The 16,957-nt window shown below is 49.2% G+C and overlaps 1 protein-coding gene across 2 annotated transcripts in view; it reads right to left on the bottom strand.

Annotated features, from left to right (window-relative positions):
- Positions 1-16,957, bottom strand: part of pak1 (p21 protein (Cdc42/Rac)-activated kinase 1) — a 43,045-nt gene that overhangs the window by 5,971 nt on the left and 20,117 nt on the right. The window contains exons 1-9 of one of the 2 annotated variants that reach the window (XM_076282026.1): positions 12,266-12,351; positions 10,159-10,375; positions 9,299-9,393; positions 6,943-7,090; positions 6,796-6,833; positions 5,476-5,589; positions 2,283-2,472; positions 758-821; positions 595-643 (exon numbers count right to left, since the gene is read on the bottom strand). In XM_076282026.1, coding sequence (XP_076138141.1) covers positions 595-643; positions 758-821; positions 2,283-2,472; positions 5,476-5,589; positions 6,796-6,833; positions 6,943-7,090; positions 9,299-9,393; positions 10,159-10,351 — 891 coding nt within the window. In that variant the 5' untranslated portion in view covers positions 10,352-10,375; positions 12,266-12,351. Of the gene's footprint in view, positions 1-594; positions 644-757; positions 822-2,282; positions 2,473-5,475; positions 5,590-6,795; positions 6,834-6,942; positions 7,091-9,298; positions 9,394-10,158; positions 10,376-12,265; positions 12,352-16,957 lie in introns of those variants that run through there. The other variant, XM_076282025.1, reaches the window with a different exon arrangement.

The raw sequence follows: 16,957 nt of genomic DNA, 5'->3' as shown, positions 1-16,957 counted from the left end.
CTAAATGAAGTTCCTTCAGAGGAGTGTTCAGTTTTGCTGCTCCTCAATTGTTGTTACTCTTCCTGGCCACCTGAGGGCACTGCAGTATCTTGATATGTGAACAGTGGATCAAGTCTTGCCCTAATTCTATGAAATGCCCCATTCTTGCTTCTCTTCTAGGTGCATTGTTTCTGTACGCTGTGGTACGTCTTCCATTACATGACAATCCAGCATGCAATGCAGGCACTATCAATGAAAGGTATTGTGCTTATGCCTTCATATATGAGTCAGAGGGTCTAAAATGATCTTATGGCCAGTGGGTATGGCTAAAGTGGGATTTGGCAGGTGGGGGAACCCTAAAATCCAGTGTCGGTGCAACAGGGCAATCGTGGTGTAGCAATACTTTTTGGACAAGAACTGCTAGCTTCTTGGTCACCTCTGTACGTGGAAAAATGAACTATGAACTCACTATTTATTTTAACAATATCATCGCGCTATGTCGTTGGTATGAAATAATATATTTCTTATTAATTCATCTGAGGTGGCGGAACTGCGCCCCCCCCCCCCCCCCCCCCACACACTTTAAACCCTGCCTGTAACATTTTGCCCTCTTACCTCCTGTCCAGTGGCAATGTCTATTGCTGTGTAAACTGTTCCAGACGCCCTGGAGAGACAGAGAAAGAGAGTGTGTGAGTGACAGAGGCTTTCATCAGTAAGAGGAGGTACATGTAGGTAGCTCTTTTCATGCGTGTGGTATTGAGGACAGCTGGTCACATACCCCTGACCGATCTTCTCAAAGCGTGTGTACTTCTTCTTAGGGTCACCCACACTGACGATACTCCCTGCAAGCCAAGAGAGTGACACAAATTCACACAATAGACAGCAAACAAGGTAATACTGTGTCAGGCTGTGAAGAATGGAAGGAGAGAATGAGGATGAGGAGGATGAACGTGGAGGACAGACATACCGGAGTGAGGGATCAATAAGAAAAGAGAGAGAAGAGGAGGGTTTTGATCAGGAGCACTCTTAATGGCCAAACTACTCTCTTTGGGCATTCACTAAATGCCATGGCCACTCAGATAATCAATATCATCCACCTCTTTAAAGGAAACACATTCTGCCATTTAGCAGACCAAACATATTGACATTGTCCTTGTACAATTATAGATGGCCCTGGTTTTCTGATAGATCTTAACATGGAAACCGGTGGAAAGTTTAGAAGCAGACACTTCGCTTATGAGTTACAAATGATGTTGGTGGAAAAACATAGTAAAGTAATCATATAGAATGCTCAGAAGTTCTTTTTTTTTAAAAACTATTATTCGAAAAATGAATACAAAAGGGCAAAACCTTTCCAATCAATACAGGTTAGGGTTAAATCAGGTACATGCAGGTCAAATGCACCTGCAAATGCAAATGTCAACAAATTAAGGAGAAAACAGACGGTCTGATGAAGACTGATGGAGAGAGAGAGAAAAAAGAGAGCAAAAGAGAGAGAGGAGACACTGTGGACAATGCATTAGCAATGCAACGCAGCAACAAATGTCACAATAGGAGAGCACACTGTGGGAAAGTTGTCAGTCCAACTGGGTCACTCGGCAACCAGAGAGGGGCGGAGAATCTTGAGGAGACAGAACCAATCAGAACTCAGACCAGTGAAAGAAAAGGAAGAGTCCGGGGCGGGAGACACTCTGGAGCCAGGCAGGGCAGACAAGTTCCCTTCCTTACCAGTAGAGGGCGACCTGAGTACGTCTGAAGCATGGAGTGTTCAAAAATAAAATAAAAAGTTGCTTAACACAATGCGATGGTTGCATGAGGGGCAAGCCCAGAGTGATTAACATGACAAACAAACAAAGAAAAGAAAAAATCAAGCAAACCACATGGGGAAAAAAACTATGCAATTCAACACCCTCTTTTACCAGTGACTCTCGATGAATGACAGGATACAAGGGACTTTTCAGTGGTCCTTGCCAAACGCAATCTGTTTACGCTGAGGTTTGGGGAGACTGTATGTGTTACTGTGCCTTGGTGTTTTCGTGTGGGTCGTTTTATGACTATGTTTGTGCCACACGCGAAATCAAACAAACACAATATGGATGACTGTTCATATGAGTGTGTGTTGGGTGAGTAGTGAGTAGGTATCTGTGGGTGAAATTATGCCTGAATGCATGTGTGTGTGTGTGTGTGTGTGTGTGTGTGTGTGTGAGAGAGAGAGAGAGAGAGAGAGAGAGAAAGAGAGAGAGTGTGTGTGTAATCGTGGATGAACACTTTTCTCTCCACACGCCCAGTGCATGATCACTCACGCAGCTTCTCCAGGATCTCCTCGTCGGTCATCTTGGTCTTCTTGCGGGTCTTGTCAGCGCTGCGCGGGGTTGTGGAGGAGGGGGTGGGGGTGGGGCTACTGCTCTCGGCCGACGGGGGCGAGATGGGCGAGGTGGCGGCATCTTTGGTCGGCGGTGGAGGGAGGGGGTCAATTACAGAGCGTGTGTATATCTGAGAAAGAGAGACACAGAGAAAGAGAAAAAGAAAGAGAGAGAGTGAGAGGAAGAGGGGAAGCATTAGACAGTATTACTTAATATTACAGTTTGGCATTGTACCATTTTTTCGGAGATTGTTGCCATGGAGATCCGGTGGGCAAAATGCAGCCTATGGCAAGGTTGTGTGGACTGGTTTGTTTGTCCACTCATAAACCCGCTCGCTTTCTGCACCGGTGCTTAGTGTGGGCGACAGCTTTATTGCTGATTAAACGTTGCTGGACCCAAGCATGCCTGGCAGGCTCGGGACAAATCTCCTTGGTTTCCTGCTTGGGCAGAGGAGGGTTTAACATCAGTGGCTCCCATTGTTTGTGAGGCCAATTTATCCTTGCAGGAGATTTGATGAAATCACTGGTTGGCTGCCGCTTCAGTGTATCTGCTTAACTGGTCTCCCACCCCCCCCCCCCTCCCTTTCTCCCTCTCCATCTCTTTCTCTCTCTCTCCTTCTCCCACCTCTCCTCTCCAGGCCCCTGAGTGACTAACTCCTTGTGGCAGAAGAGGCGCCACTCGAAAGGGCCAGGACCACGTGAGCGAGCGCTCAGGCAGTGGGCTGCCACACTAAAAATACTGCCTCAAGAATGTCTCCTAAAGACCAGACAGGAGAGCCAGGCCAGAGTGGCCTCTCTCAGCCCTTAGCACAGGAGAAGCCATCACTCCACATCTTTATCAATCTCAGTGCCATCTAGCTGTGGAGATGGACGAGTTAACCTTATCAAGCAGTTCAAAATGTCATTAGTGGCCAAGAGTATTAACTGAATGGGGTTTCTTCCTTGTCCTCACTGATGGGATCTTAGGAATGCTTTTTTTATGAAGTCTCTTCTCCCAGACACATACTGATAGCTGCTAAAATGTTAGCAGTGCACAATATATTGTGAAGAATGATCTGAATTACAAAGCTAACCCCACCTTACAGCTGCGCTGTTCTAGAGGATATCCTTGCCTGAGTGACAATAGTCCCTCTTCACACGGCTTAATGATCAACACATGCTTTGTTTGTTGGCGCTAAATTAGTCTCCATCACCTTTGACCAGCAGTGGGAATGCAAGCACATTCTTAGTGAAACTAATTACGGCTATATTTGAAGAGAATGGCCGCTCAAAAGTACGTTAAAAAAAACCTTAAACTCGTTTGGGGGTATTTAGAGCCGAGTGACGTGGTGAGAGAGGAGGACTGACGTGGGTTGTATTTTTTCACGAGCGCTCAGAGCAGTAAAATGATGCATTTTGTGACATTACGCCAAAAATAGGTCTTTGCAAAGGCGGGCCCTGGTGAGGAAGAGTGTCATTTTTATGGCCGAGATTTATGGGTGTGGGAGAGAGATGTCTGACAGTCCTGGGGTAATTGCTGACAGTGGCACTGCGGAGAAGGACAGGAGAGGACTACACTGGGCAGCTGCCCATGCGACAGCCTGGAGACACACCGCTGGGCATTAACTGTGATGCCTTCAGCATCAGTGGCTATCCTGCTTGAGCCCAAAGAAGCCCTTCTCAAGGGTACCCGGAAAACTGTGTTAGATAAGGGATGGAAATACCTTGTGTGTGTGTGTGTGTGTTTGTCTGTGTGTGTGTGTGTGTTTGTGTTTCTTCAGCAATAGCACTCCAATGTGAGTGAAAAGGGCCCCACCTTAAACACCACCCACCCCCCTGCAATTGCAAACCCTTCATCTCACAGACTCCCATCAAACAGCCCAGCACCACCCTCTGCACCACTCACCCCACATGACCCCACCACCCCCCACCCATCCATCCCACCCACCCTCGAACATCAAGGGGCTGCCGCTGCTCCTGGAAAACAAGCCCCACCTGTCAGCTGCCAGGGCTTCCTGAAACGTCCCATCAACGCTGCAGGAACGTCAGAGGCAACCTTTAATCAGCCTGGCGCCTCAAAGCCAAGCCCCTGCACCCGCTACGCCCCCGCCTCCCGACCCCTCCCAACGCCACCGCAGAGCTCCCTCCAAGGCCCTGTGATGCTCTCCGGGCTGATCAAGGGGATCCACTGAGGCACATCTCCTCTGCCACCCTTCCCTCGCCTCCTGACCCGGGCCAACACTAAGCCCCCAGTGCAGAGAGAGAGAGAGAGAGAGAGAGAGAGGGAGAGAGAGGGAAGGAGTCTTATGTGCCTTTCATGTTACTGTATGTTCTTTCATTGCTCTTTGTGTTCTGGCATCACTGGTATCTAAACAGTCCTGCTAATATAGCAGGTTTGAATTAGAGAGAGACAGAGAGAAAGAGAGAGGGAGTGAGAGAGGAGAGAGAGAGAGAGAACCTCTGATGCAACTAAACCCTGCCTGAACCCAATTACAGGTTGGCTGTACGGCACTGAGGCACTCGGCTAACTTCGAGGCCTCATTAGAGCACAACACCCCGGCAGTCTGAGAGGGCACACGCAGGAGTCAGAGGAGACAGGACTGAGACAGAAAGCCCCTTAACCACACCTGGTACTGAGACAGAGAGCCCCTTAACCACACCTGGTACTGAGACAGAGAGCCCCTTAACCACACCTGGTACTGAGACAGAGAGCCCCTTAACCACACCTGGTACTGAGACAGAGAGCCCCTTAACCACACCTGGTACTGAGACAGACCTGGTACTGAGACAGAGAGCCCCTTAACCACACCTGGTACTGAGACAGAGAGCCCCTTAACCACACCTGGTACTGAGACAGACCTGGTACTGAGACAGAGAGCCCCTTAACCACACCTGGTACTGAGACACAACTTGAGACTCAGAGATAGACTGTGGGGCAGTAGTTTGGTGTTAAAGCTTTTGGCTGATAAAACTGATTGTGTATTAGATACAGATAGATAGATAGATAGATAGATAGATAGATAGACAAATAGATAGATAGATAGATAGATAGATAGACAGATAGATAGATAGATAGATAGATAGATAGATAGATAGATAGATAGAGACAAAGACAGTGAGATGTGTGACATGATGCTATTTCCTGGCCCACTCACCGACTTTGTGTGTTCCGGTCTGGGGGCGATCACAGGTGGCGGAGTGGCCTCATCTTCGTCATCGTCCTCTGAGACGGTGGCCACAGCGGGGGTTTCTGACACCGCCTTGGAATTCTGTGGGGCGACAGACGAGCCATACAGGAAGTGGGCGTGAGGTTGGTCACATCGGTAAACGTGCCCGCAATGCCACGAATGCAAACAGAACTGACTCACACTTCAACACAGTCATAAAAATCCAACAACAAACGCAGCAATCCACAATCAGCAACTTTGATCCGAGATAAGTCAGAGTTTCTATCAGGAGAACTCAACTTTGGTTACTATTTAACCAGGTAAATTTGATACTAACGGGAAACTATCTTTCTATTTTGGTTTCCGGAACCTTCTGTCTCTCTTGCCTAGATGACGTGTTCCTGACTGCTGTAGCTCCATCTGTTTACATATTCGGCCACAGCACAGGCTGCTGTAATCTAAATTTGCCACATCCTTCACACCTGACTCAGAGCAGGCCACATTCCCAACAAACCCACTGACACTGGCCATGCGTGCTAACGCTAAGCCTGGCTGCCTCAAAGGCCGCGGTCAGTAGCCAACGATCCCTCGCTGGTGTCCGCCTGTTCCCCCACCCCAGGGCGGAGGCCAGGCTGCAGATACTGGCTCTTAATGAAAAGGAAAAGATGCTGATTCACAGTGCAGGGAAGAGAGGGAGGGGGAGGGAGGGAGACAGAGGAAGAGAGAGAGAGAGAGAGAGAGAGAGAGAGAAATTAAGAGAGAGAGAGAGGGAGAGAGTGTGAGAGAGAGATGAAGAGAGAGGGAGGAAGCTAGCCTGGCAGGGCGCATCTGCAGGACTGGCAGGAGCAGAGAGATGCTACAGTTGGCACAGACCCACGCTCTGGCCCCGAGCCACTCCTCTCCTCCTGTCTGCCTGCCAGCGGGGCACCATGACGGTACAGTACATCCTCTCCCAGCCCATCCCTCTGCTCCTGCCCGTCCCTCCGCTCCTCCTGCACCTCCACCTCCTCCACCTTCTGCTCCTTCCTGTTCTGTCCTCCTTTCACACCCCATCACTCCTCAGGCCTCGTCTGCCTGCCCTCAGCGTTTGCGTTTGTTTATCAGTCCTCTCTCACACGTGTCCTAGTTAGCGCTCATTGGGCGCTTAAGGGGAGCTCACTCAGTCATCACCATCAGTCCAACTCCACCTGTTAGTCCCAGCACTAGCCACTAACTCCTGTCTACATCTAGATACATCTTTAGCACCGTTGTGTATTTCTCTGACACACACACTTAACAAAACAAAGTGGTTATTGGCTGACTACTCACCACGGCTGCCGAGGAGTTGTAATTGTCTGAGCTTTTATCTGAAATAGACAAGGGAGATGCGTTAGCAATTAGGCAACCTTTAATAGGTTCCAACAGCTAATGTTGGTAGTGCTGGAAGTGTGTTTGAGGTTCAGGTGCGGAGCTCACCTGTGAAGCTCATGTACTTCTGGCTGTTGGCTGTCTCTTTGGAGTCGTAGAACTTGAGAACGTCCAGAACGGCCTGCGGGTTCTTCTTCTGCTCCAGTTTGGTGATGTTGGAAGTCTGCAGCAGCCGAGCCCACTGCTCTGGCATGCCCTACAGCAACACACACACACACACACACACACACACACACACACACACACACACACACGTTAGGAGTACTCTCAGACCTGGGAGAAATAATGAGAGATGGAGTGTTCTTTTCCTGCAGTGGCCAGAGAACTGGGTCAGGGCTCGCTCAGGCTCTCTTCCTCAGCTCACGCTGGAAGCGGGCAGAACAGTCCGACATTAGAGCCTACAACATAGAACCTATCTATTATAAATAATAGGGATATAGGAATTTTGGTCAGAGAACATGCATGCTTGTGTGTGTGTGTGTGTGTAAGTGTGTGTGTGTGTGCATGTGTGTGTACAGTATGAAATATTTTGTGGTGGAATCAGATACATGTGGATGTGATGTCTTGAGAAACTAGTCAAGAGAACATCCATGTCCCAGATACTGCTAGACAAAGAAGCTCAAGGAAAAAAGGTGTAGGATACTGAATGAAATAAAAAATGAGGTAACCAAAGGACAGGACCTCACCAGTTACTGCAGTGGGCAAACTGATCTCACCACAACAGAGGCATGGGAGCATGACACAGGGGCAGCCAGCTGCTGTAGGGGGGCCTGTAAACCCCCCGACAACTCATGGGCTAAGCCTAATAAAGACAGTCACACACACACACACACACACACACACACACACACACACACACACACACACACACACACACACACACACACATACACACACATGCACGCATGCACACAGAGGAGATGAGTCAGAGAGGTCTGGCTTCACAGGGCTAAGTGAAGAGCGCACGCCGCCGCTTAGCTCAATAGCTCCTGCCGTCAGTTTGGGGAGCTAATTCAATAAAGTCATTTGAGCCATCTCCCTTAGTGGGCCCTGCTGTGGTCCTGATGAACAAAGAGAGAGAGGAGAGGAAAGACAGAGAGAGAGAGAGAGAGAGAGAGAGACATCCCCAACCTCTCATTATAACCCTTATTACCCATGGTGCCTCAGGGGTGACGAGTGGTGACGTTACCTCGGTCTCCCCCCATAGAGGTGAGAGAACAGAGGGGCCACTCACAGTGGCTGGAAGCTGGAGTGCCAGCATCCGTTACATCTGTCATCAATCTCTGTTCAGTCTCTCTTCAAAAACATTTCTTTAGAGGTTTGAGTATTTTCTCCTGGTTTGGCTCAAGGTGTGCATCTCCCACACAGTGGTGGTTCCCACACAGTAAGCAGGCCGTGGTGGGACGCTGTGAATGCTTAAGCTGGCAGTGCTCTTCAGAGGAAATTGGCAGTGTGCGTCAAGCCGAATGGAATTTAGCATGGCATTCACACAACAGGCAAAAATACACATTACGAGCAAAATCATGAACGGCTTCAATCAGCGCTGCATGCAGAGGCTGGCCAGGTGATCTAGCTGAAATTTCACACAGCCATGTCACAAATACCAGTACCTAAAAATTAGTCAATGATAACTGCTGGCTTGGCCTTTAAGTGTGTTTACTTGCATACAGTACAGCAGTGGTTGGCTTCTTTTCAGGTTTACTCTCTTCTGCATGTTTGCCTGCATTCAATTACCATTTAATTCCGAGGTGTTCAAAAGCAACCCTGAGTTGCAAGGGCACATCCATCTATGGGGTCATGCAACCATGAAATCTGATGTCAAGTTCCAGCGGGTGTATACCGTAGAGAATATAGTATATACCTCATGCTGTCATATCCAACAGCCTTATGACAGTATATACAGACAAAACAAATACAATATTGTTTAATATTAAGTAGTAATATAATTAAGATTATATTAATTAAGTTTAATAATACTGCCATCCCTTACCGATTCCCAATGTTTTGGCAAGCACTCTGTATTCTGTACTCTGTATACCAAACAGCTGTGATTGGAACATTTATATAGATAAATAACATTTATAGATTTAGAATTAGAATATTTGTATAGATAGATAACATTTCTGAAGCTGTAATTGGAATATTTATATGGGCACCATTCATGCTGAGAATAGTACTATGTGCCAGTCACTGACCTGTTAAATGGCCAGTGTGCAAGCATGAGAAATATAGACGCTCATCTCTGTGAGCGAGGCCTGAGCCATCATCATGTGTGTGAGCGTTTGCCTTTGATGTACGTGTGCTCATCTCTGCTGTAAGTGTTTGGTCATGCGATTATGTGCGTCAAGCGGGCAAGCGGTCAGGCCGTGTAGCCGTGGCACGGTCACTCAGAGCGCCCTCTTACCGTGAACTCTCCAGTGACGGCGTCGAATCCCACATGGATGGTGTGCTCAAAGTCCGACGGGAGGGAGATCTCCGGGCGCTCCTTCTTCTTATTGGCTGAGAGAGTAAAGGAGGTCAGGGTGAGAAACAAGATAAAAAAAGAGAAAAGATGAAAATGGCAGAAAAAAAAGAAACGGCTGTTTTGATCAAGCTTCATTCAAACTGACTCCACAGTGTCCGTTATTTTCCCTCCCAAGTGTAAATTCGGAGAATAGACGGAGCCTTGATCAGGACCTGACTCACTGTAACCGGTCCCCGCTCCTCTCCTGCGCTGAGCACCACTCATCCTACCAGACGCTGAGCTGTCCGCCGCCGTCATGCCCAAGGCCCCTTAAGACCGCTAATCAGCTGATAATTACTGGGCCTGTGGAAGCGGAAACCTGAACCTGTAGCACCACCACACCTAATTAGCCAGCGCAGAGACTGACAGGCAGGAGTCGGAATATAGTGAGCCGGCAACACATCCACAGCACATTAGCCACTCAGAGATGTAGAGATATCCTACCAAAGATATGATGGAGCACATAATTGCTGGTGCCTATTTTAAGACAACTAGGACTGTTCAGTGCTGTACTTAGACAACATAAACAGCAAGTGCTCCAGTCATTATGCAGGACAAACAAACTCCTGGGTTTCAGTCACACATGGACATGCTTGGCTTATTTAGAGTCTAATGAAAGGCCTCCTCAGACTATACTAGGCTACAATGAGGCTCTAACAGCTAAGTGCTGCAGGAGAGGCTCTTCAGGAAAAGAGCAGACCCTAGATCAGTTCTGGCCTAGACTAAGGCCAGGGATAGCGGTCACCATCATGGTCACTCACTCTTGTCCCCTCCTCCAGTGAGGATGGAGCGGATGGAGCGCTCCTTCTTCTTCTTGTCCTCGGGGTTGGGGGGCAGGGGCTTGGAGCCGTGGTTCAGTGGGGCGGCGTCTTTGCCCCCGGCTCCGATCATGGTGCTGGTGTTCCTCATGGGTGGTGCGGGCGGCTTGTCCTCCACTTCCCCATTATCCGACATCTTCAGCGCAGGCGGATGCTACTGCTGCAGGGACACAAGGAAAACAGCCACAGTCTCACAATCAATGCCATCAATGTTTTTTGTCAAAACAGCCAATTAATCATACTGCTTTTACTCAGATTATTGATACTACAGTCAACCATCATCTTCATCAACACTGACAACAACATCAGTCAGGTTTACACACACACACAAACACACACACACACACACATAGAAGTTCATTATTCATGCACGGAAACAAATCAGCATAGAACAAAAATTCCCATTTTGTCAAAACAGGCAATTAACTATGTAGCTTTGACACGTTTATTTTGGGTTCAGAAGACAAAAGTTTTTATTGTGACTTTTCCACAAATGAATCTGCATCACTTTGTGTGGCAGGTTCTCCCTCTGCAATTATGCTTCAAAATTGCTTCACAAGACGGCGATTACAGCAACACACTTCAGCAACTCCCAACTGTGTTCAGGGACAAAAAACTGCACACAGTCGGCACACACGCGCAGTTGCGCACACGCACACACGCACACACACACACACACACACACACACACACACACACAGAGCTTATTCACTCAGGACCAAAATGTAGGCTACCCTACCCCTCGAACAATACTGAATTCCTTTCTCCTGACATCAGAGTCTATGTGATACTGTAGACAAGAGAGGGAGGCTCTCCAGACGCACTACATTCACAGCTTTACATGTGAGCACAAGCGTATTTTTAAATCAACTTCACACCTTCAAGAGGGAGACAAGGGCAGCCTTAGAATGGGCAGACTAAAATCTTGTTGAGTTTCACAGCGCCAACAAGCCCAGTGCCCATTCTCATGCCAGGCCCAGAGTGGACATTTGCATGCCCACTGTGCTGCCCTCTCTTAACCAGACAACATTACGTAAGTCGGGCTGAGGAGGGGGAGACGTTGAGCGGTGGTGGGGTCGGGGGTGGGCATGGGGCAGGAGGTGTTATTCCAGTGCCCAGAACTTGTGTGGGGGAGAGTGGGCGGGCAGGCAGCGGCGGTGGTGGGCACAGACAGCCCTGGACAGATAACACAGACAGAGAGAGAGAGAGAGAGAGAGAGAGAGAGAGCTGGCCCAGACTCAGCTTCAGCAGTCAGCGGACTGCTATGTCAACCATCCGCACACAAACACTCAGAGAGAGACTAGAGCGCAGCAGCCAGGAGGGTGCCAATGCCAACAGTGTCTGAGGAACGATACGATGGACACACACACACACACACACACACACACACACACACACACACAGGAGAGAGAGTAAAAACAATCGGCCTGTGACAGACATTCACTGCATACTGGCGAGATAAATCATCCTGAGCAAGAGTAGAACAGCACAGTCTCCAGGTGTGTAGTTAAGGTCAGAGGCACAGACAGAGTACAGACTAACAGCACTTATCAGCATCCTACACACGGCTCCGCCATCAGCACATTCCACTGCATCACATATGGCAATAAGCAAAGGTGCGGTTCAGCTCCATTTCCAATGAGTTTTCCAAAGCCAGAGCAGCAGTTACACTGGGGAAAATTCAGTTCATGTTTTACCATTTGTATTTCTAATTTCATTTATTTCGGTGCAATTAAGTTCCTTAGTATGAGTTATTCTGCTGTGTATGTCTTTCTCTCTGACCACTCTACTGTAAAGTCGTGTTGTAATGAAGGTAAACATAACACTGAAACACTAGACATACTTCAGCCTCACAGTTCACCTCCTGCTCCAGTATCTCTCTCGCTCTCTCTCTTTTCCATGTGATCCACAGAGCCCCATTCCCCATCCTCCAGGCTACAGATTTACTGATCTGGAGTCAGTCTCAGACAGCAGCTGACTAGCCTGTCTCTGTCCCTGGCCTGCTTTGAAATCAGCTGCCCTGTGAGGCTGAGGCCAAGGCAGGTCTTACCTTAGCAGCTGGCGCCCTGCATGATGGCTGCAGACTCAGCAGTACTTGTCCAATGACGGCGCGGAAAACCAAACAGTAGCTAGAAGACCTTCTTGCACAGCTGATGACACTTGGCATGAGTGTGTGTGTGTGTGTGTGTGTGTCAGTGAGTGAGTGAGTGAGTGTGTGAGCAGGACGCTGAGGGCTTGAACTTTTAAAGTGCCAGGGGCAGCCCCAGACGTGATGTCACAGGTGAGTAAGAGGGGGGACTGTGGACTGTGGCATGAATGGAGTAATATGATCTCTTCCTGCCTGGTCATCACCAAACAGATACTCCTCTCTCACACACACACACAAACGGACACATTGACCTGACAAAAGACATCTCTGTTTACACACACACACACACAGAAACACACACAGACACACACACACACACACACACACACACACACACAGGAGCTCTTGTGCTAATGACTTGGTGTGTTCGCAGACACAACAGATATAGACCCGACGGTCTATATTTGTATACAAGGGCACACAGAAGCTGATTAGCATGTGCTTGATGAGACTTTTTCTACGCATCCCCACAGACACACACACACACACACACACACACACACACACACACACACACACACCCTGCAGTGACAAAGGGCAGCAGCTGGTTGTAGTGTGTGTGACCCAAACCGACTCCCTCCTGTTGTGTGTGTGAGTGTGTGAGAGTGGCACTGTAATTACACACACATCTTCTCTCACACCTCCTCAGGCACAGGCACACACACACACACACACACACACACACACACACACACACAGGCCAGCCCAGCCCCCCGACACCTCATAGAGGAGGCTCACATTTCAGACACCACTGTCACTTTTAGCAAGAGTCCTGTCACCACACGCTCCAGTTAACTAACACACACACACACACACTTATAGAGTTGCCTCAACTCACCTTAAATACTCTTGCCTGTTTCACTCACATAACACAACACCACCACTTCCCATTTATAGGGGCATATATGATAAGATGAGATGAGAGATCAGCTTAAGAAAAGGTGATCACAAGGTCTTGACCTGGCTTTTTAAAACCACACTCTCTGTGTGCGTGTGTGTGTGTGCGTGTGTGTGTATGTGTGTGTGTGTGTGTGTGTGTGTGTGTGTGTGCGCGTATGTGAATTCACAGCATGGAGGATATAGTCTTTACTCCCACATGTGCGGATGCATTTATAGAGTATGGCACGTCTCTCTCACACAGACGGTGACACAGTCCTACATGGCATGAGGTGCTTTCCCCCGCAACACAAACTGATGACTCCGTTTTAGAGCTCCTGTCAGCTTAAACCCATTGAGGCTTCAAACCCCCCTCTCTCTCCCTCTGCTCACACACAAACACACCACACACACACACACATTCCCAGACATGTTTCGCCCCGTGGACTACAAAGGCTGTGTGTGTGTGTGTGTGTGTGTAAAGTCGGCGGGTGAGACGGGCTGTGTGCCACATCAGAGACGCTGCCTCCTCTTCTCCACCGCACTCCCCTTTCATCTCCCTCCTCCACCTAATCACCCCCTTCAGCCCCAACCGCACAGCACCGCCCTGCCCCACACCACCCGGCTCCACTCCGCTCCTCTACTCCACCTGAGCGTGCTCATTGTCTGCTCCAACCACACACGCCCCCACAGGGTGTTTACACCTGCTCAGCCAGACACCTGTCACATGGCGAGGACTGGAGAGAGATTTGCCCAACACGGCGTTACACAAATGACTCAGAACTTTCCAGGCTGTTGCAGATTAAATGAGACTGTTGAGAGATGGTGGCGTGTGTGTGTGTGTGTGTGTCTGAGTGTGTGTGTGTGTCTGAGTGTGTGTGTGTGTCTGAGAGAGAGAGTGTGTGTGTGTGTGTGTGTGTGTGTGTGTGTGTGTGTGTGTGTCTCTGTGTGTACATGTATGAGTGAGTGAGTGTGTGAGTAGGTAAGTGTTGGTCCATGCTGGCTCTGAGGAGTGGCCTCTAGTCTGTCCTGCTGGGGTGATGGGTGCAGGAGTTCCTGCGTTGCTCTGACTTCCTGGTCCTTCGTGCTGAGTCATACGTGGCTCACCTCACAAACTTCCTGCTGTGGAGAGCGCTGGAGTGAGTCACGGCTGACCCATGAAGCACTCTCGGCCTCCCTCATTCACTCTCACTATCACTCCATCTCTTTGTCTCTCTCTGTTGCTCTCTCACTCTAGGTTTACCTCACGACCTGCTCACATGCCCTCTCTACATCTCTCTCTCACACTCACACACACACACACACACACACACACACACACACACACACACACACACACACACACACACACACACACACACACACACAGACACACACACACAAAGTGTTGTTGTAAAATGCTCTCTGTTTGTTCCTGTGGGCTCCTTTAACCCCCCCCATCCCACCTCCAGCTCCTCCCTCCAGGATTATGAACCCAGAGAGACGAAGAGGGCTGTAGAGCTCAGGTGTAGTGGCCCCACCCAAACACCACCCCTACCACGCAAGGGAACTCGCAGAAGAGAGAGAGAGAGAGAGAGAGAGAGAGAGAGAGAGAAAAAGAGAGCGAGCACCATTCTTGATTCTAATTATAGAGCCTCAGCAGTAGCTCAGCTCAGGCAGGGCTTCGGTGACCAAGGCAACGGTGGAGCGAGCACAAAGACTTAAGAATGTGAAGTGACCACTTAGACGCGCAAGAGTTTTCACAGCAGTGTGTACCCTTGAGCTGGGATTGTTAGTCTGAATTCGCTTCCTCAGAATACATGAATACAACAAAATTCAAGGTTTAAACGTTGCACGTGTCGACAGATGAAGTAAGAATATTTCCCAAACACACAGTGAGTATTTATGGAGAATTTGAACAAAGTTCAACTTGACAAGGTGTATATGACACGGCATGAGGATTTCAGACTTTGGAAAGACTCAACATCGCGAAAGGTGAGCCGTTTGATCCGATCCTCATTAATAATCTTCATCAGTTTGGCTCCTGTCCCAGAGAGAGCACAGATAACCAGGTGTGACAGGTAGAAACCCAGAGCCTATCCAATCCTGACATCCGCTGTCTCACCGTGTGCGTGTGATAGATTATCTGACTCAAATAATGTCAGCACCTTGTGCAGTTCAACAAGGGCAAATTTAACACTTATTTTACAACACAGACCACAGCAACACATACACACAAATGCACCCACCCTCTCTCTCTCTCTCTCTCTCTCTCTCTCTCTCTCTCTCACCTTTCTCTCCCTCTCACACAACCACCCATCCATCCCCCGCCCCCCCAGACTCACACAAACAAACACACTCAGAAAGACAGACACACACACACACACAAACACACAGAGGAAAAATAAAACTGCATATAAATGAATGTGTACGCAGAAGTAGCCACCTTTTAGAACAAAGCCTTAAATGCTCTTCCTCATCCCATTTCTGCTGTATTTCTTGCTGCTAGAGCTGAAGGCTTCCACCACCTCACAGATCAGAGACACACACTGATTGGACTGTTTCATCTCTCAGGCTTTGTAGTCTCTCTCTCCCTCCCTCTCTCCATCTCTCTCTCTCTCTCTCTCCACCTCTAACTCTCCCTATCATCATTTCTCTCAGTCCAAACATCAACTCCCTTCTCCCGGTATTCTGCGCTGGCGGCATTTTGTGCTTTCGTGACATTAGAAAAAAAAAACGACGAGATTCGACTCAAACGTGTACAGCATGTCCATCTATTTTGGGCAAGGCGTGTGAATGAGCTGTGGGACTGTGCATGTTAAACAGCAGCTATCTGCAGCCCGCAGAGACCGGGCCGTGCAAACGCCCCCGCAGGAATAGGGATGACTGGCCTGCATCACGCAGCGTTCAACTCACACAGACCACGCAGGGCTCATAGACGAGCGCTACACCACGCCTGCAGCCATGTCGCCTTTGGAATTTACAACCTACTGTCCTTCGATGGCTGCAGCGCGCACACGCACGCACACACACACACACAAACGCACACACAAACACGCACGCACGCACACACGCACACACGCACAAGCTTACTGCAGCGTAACATGTCATGTTCCAGAAACATCTTGCTCCCTCTCTTGCGGCCCTGCCTCTACCATGGTAAACATAGTGCTCTCCAGAGAGCCTCGCAGAATACCAGAATACCTCTCACACAATCCTCCACCCCCACCTCTCCATGCTTCACACAAACCTGTGCTCAATCCAGCCAAGCCTCCAGGCACTGTACTACCCCGACACAGCGGCTGCTCCCCCAGTAACAGATACCCATTATACCCATTAGAATCACAGTCCTCGCAGGGTACCCACGGCTCCCTCCTCCGCGCCGGAGCAGAGCGTGGCTCTCTCGTTGGAGACGGGGAGCGACTGCGACGGCGAAGCCGCCTGATTGGCATGCGCGTGTTGCCGCTAATCTGTAAACAGAGGGGCGCGCGGTGACAGACAGGCTGGCGGAGGCCCATCAGGAGATCATGGGCTGACAGATCGGCTCATTAGGGGAGAGCTGGGCCCAGACTGGGCCTCTGTCATGTCTGCTGCTCTCAGATGAAAGAGATGGAGGGAGGGATAGAGAGAGAGAGAGGGAGAGGGAGAGGGAGAGAAAGGGGGATGACAAAGAATGAGAGACGGGATGGAACCAGGGAGAGGGACAAAGAGAAGGAGGGAGGAGAGAGGTATGAGAGA

The sequence above is a fragment of the Alosa pseudoharengus genome, unplaced genomic scaffold (genome assembly GCF_046254945.1).
Source record: "Alosa pseudoharengus isolate Yale_2024_CS ecotype anadromous, Long Island Sound unplaced genomic scaffold, YU_APseudo_1.1 YU_APseudo_1.1_scf_13, whole genome shotgun sequence".
Lineage (NCBI taxonomy): Eukaryota > Metazoa > Chordata > Actinopteri > Clupeiformes > Clupeidae > Alosa > Alosa pseudoharengus.
This window is presented reverse-complemented; position numbering and strand designations above follow the sequence as displayed.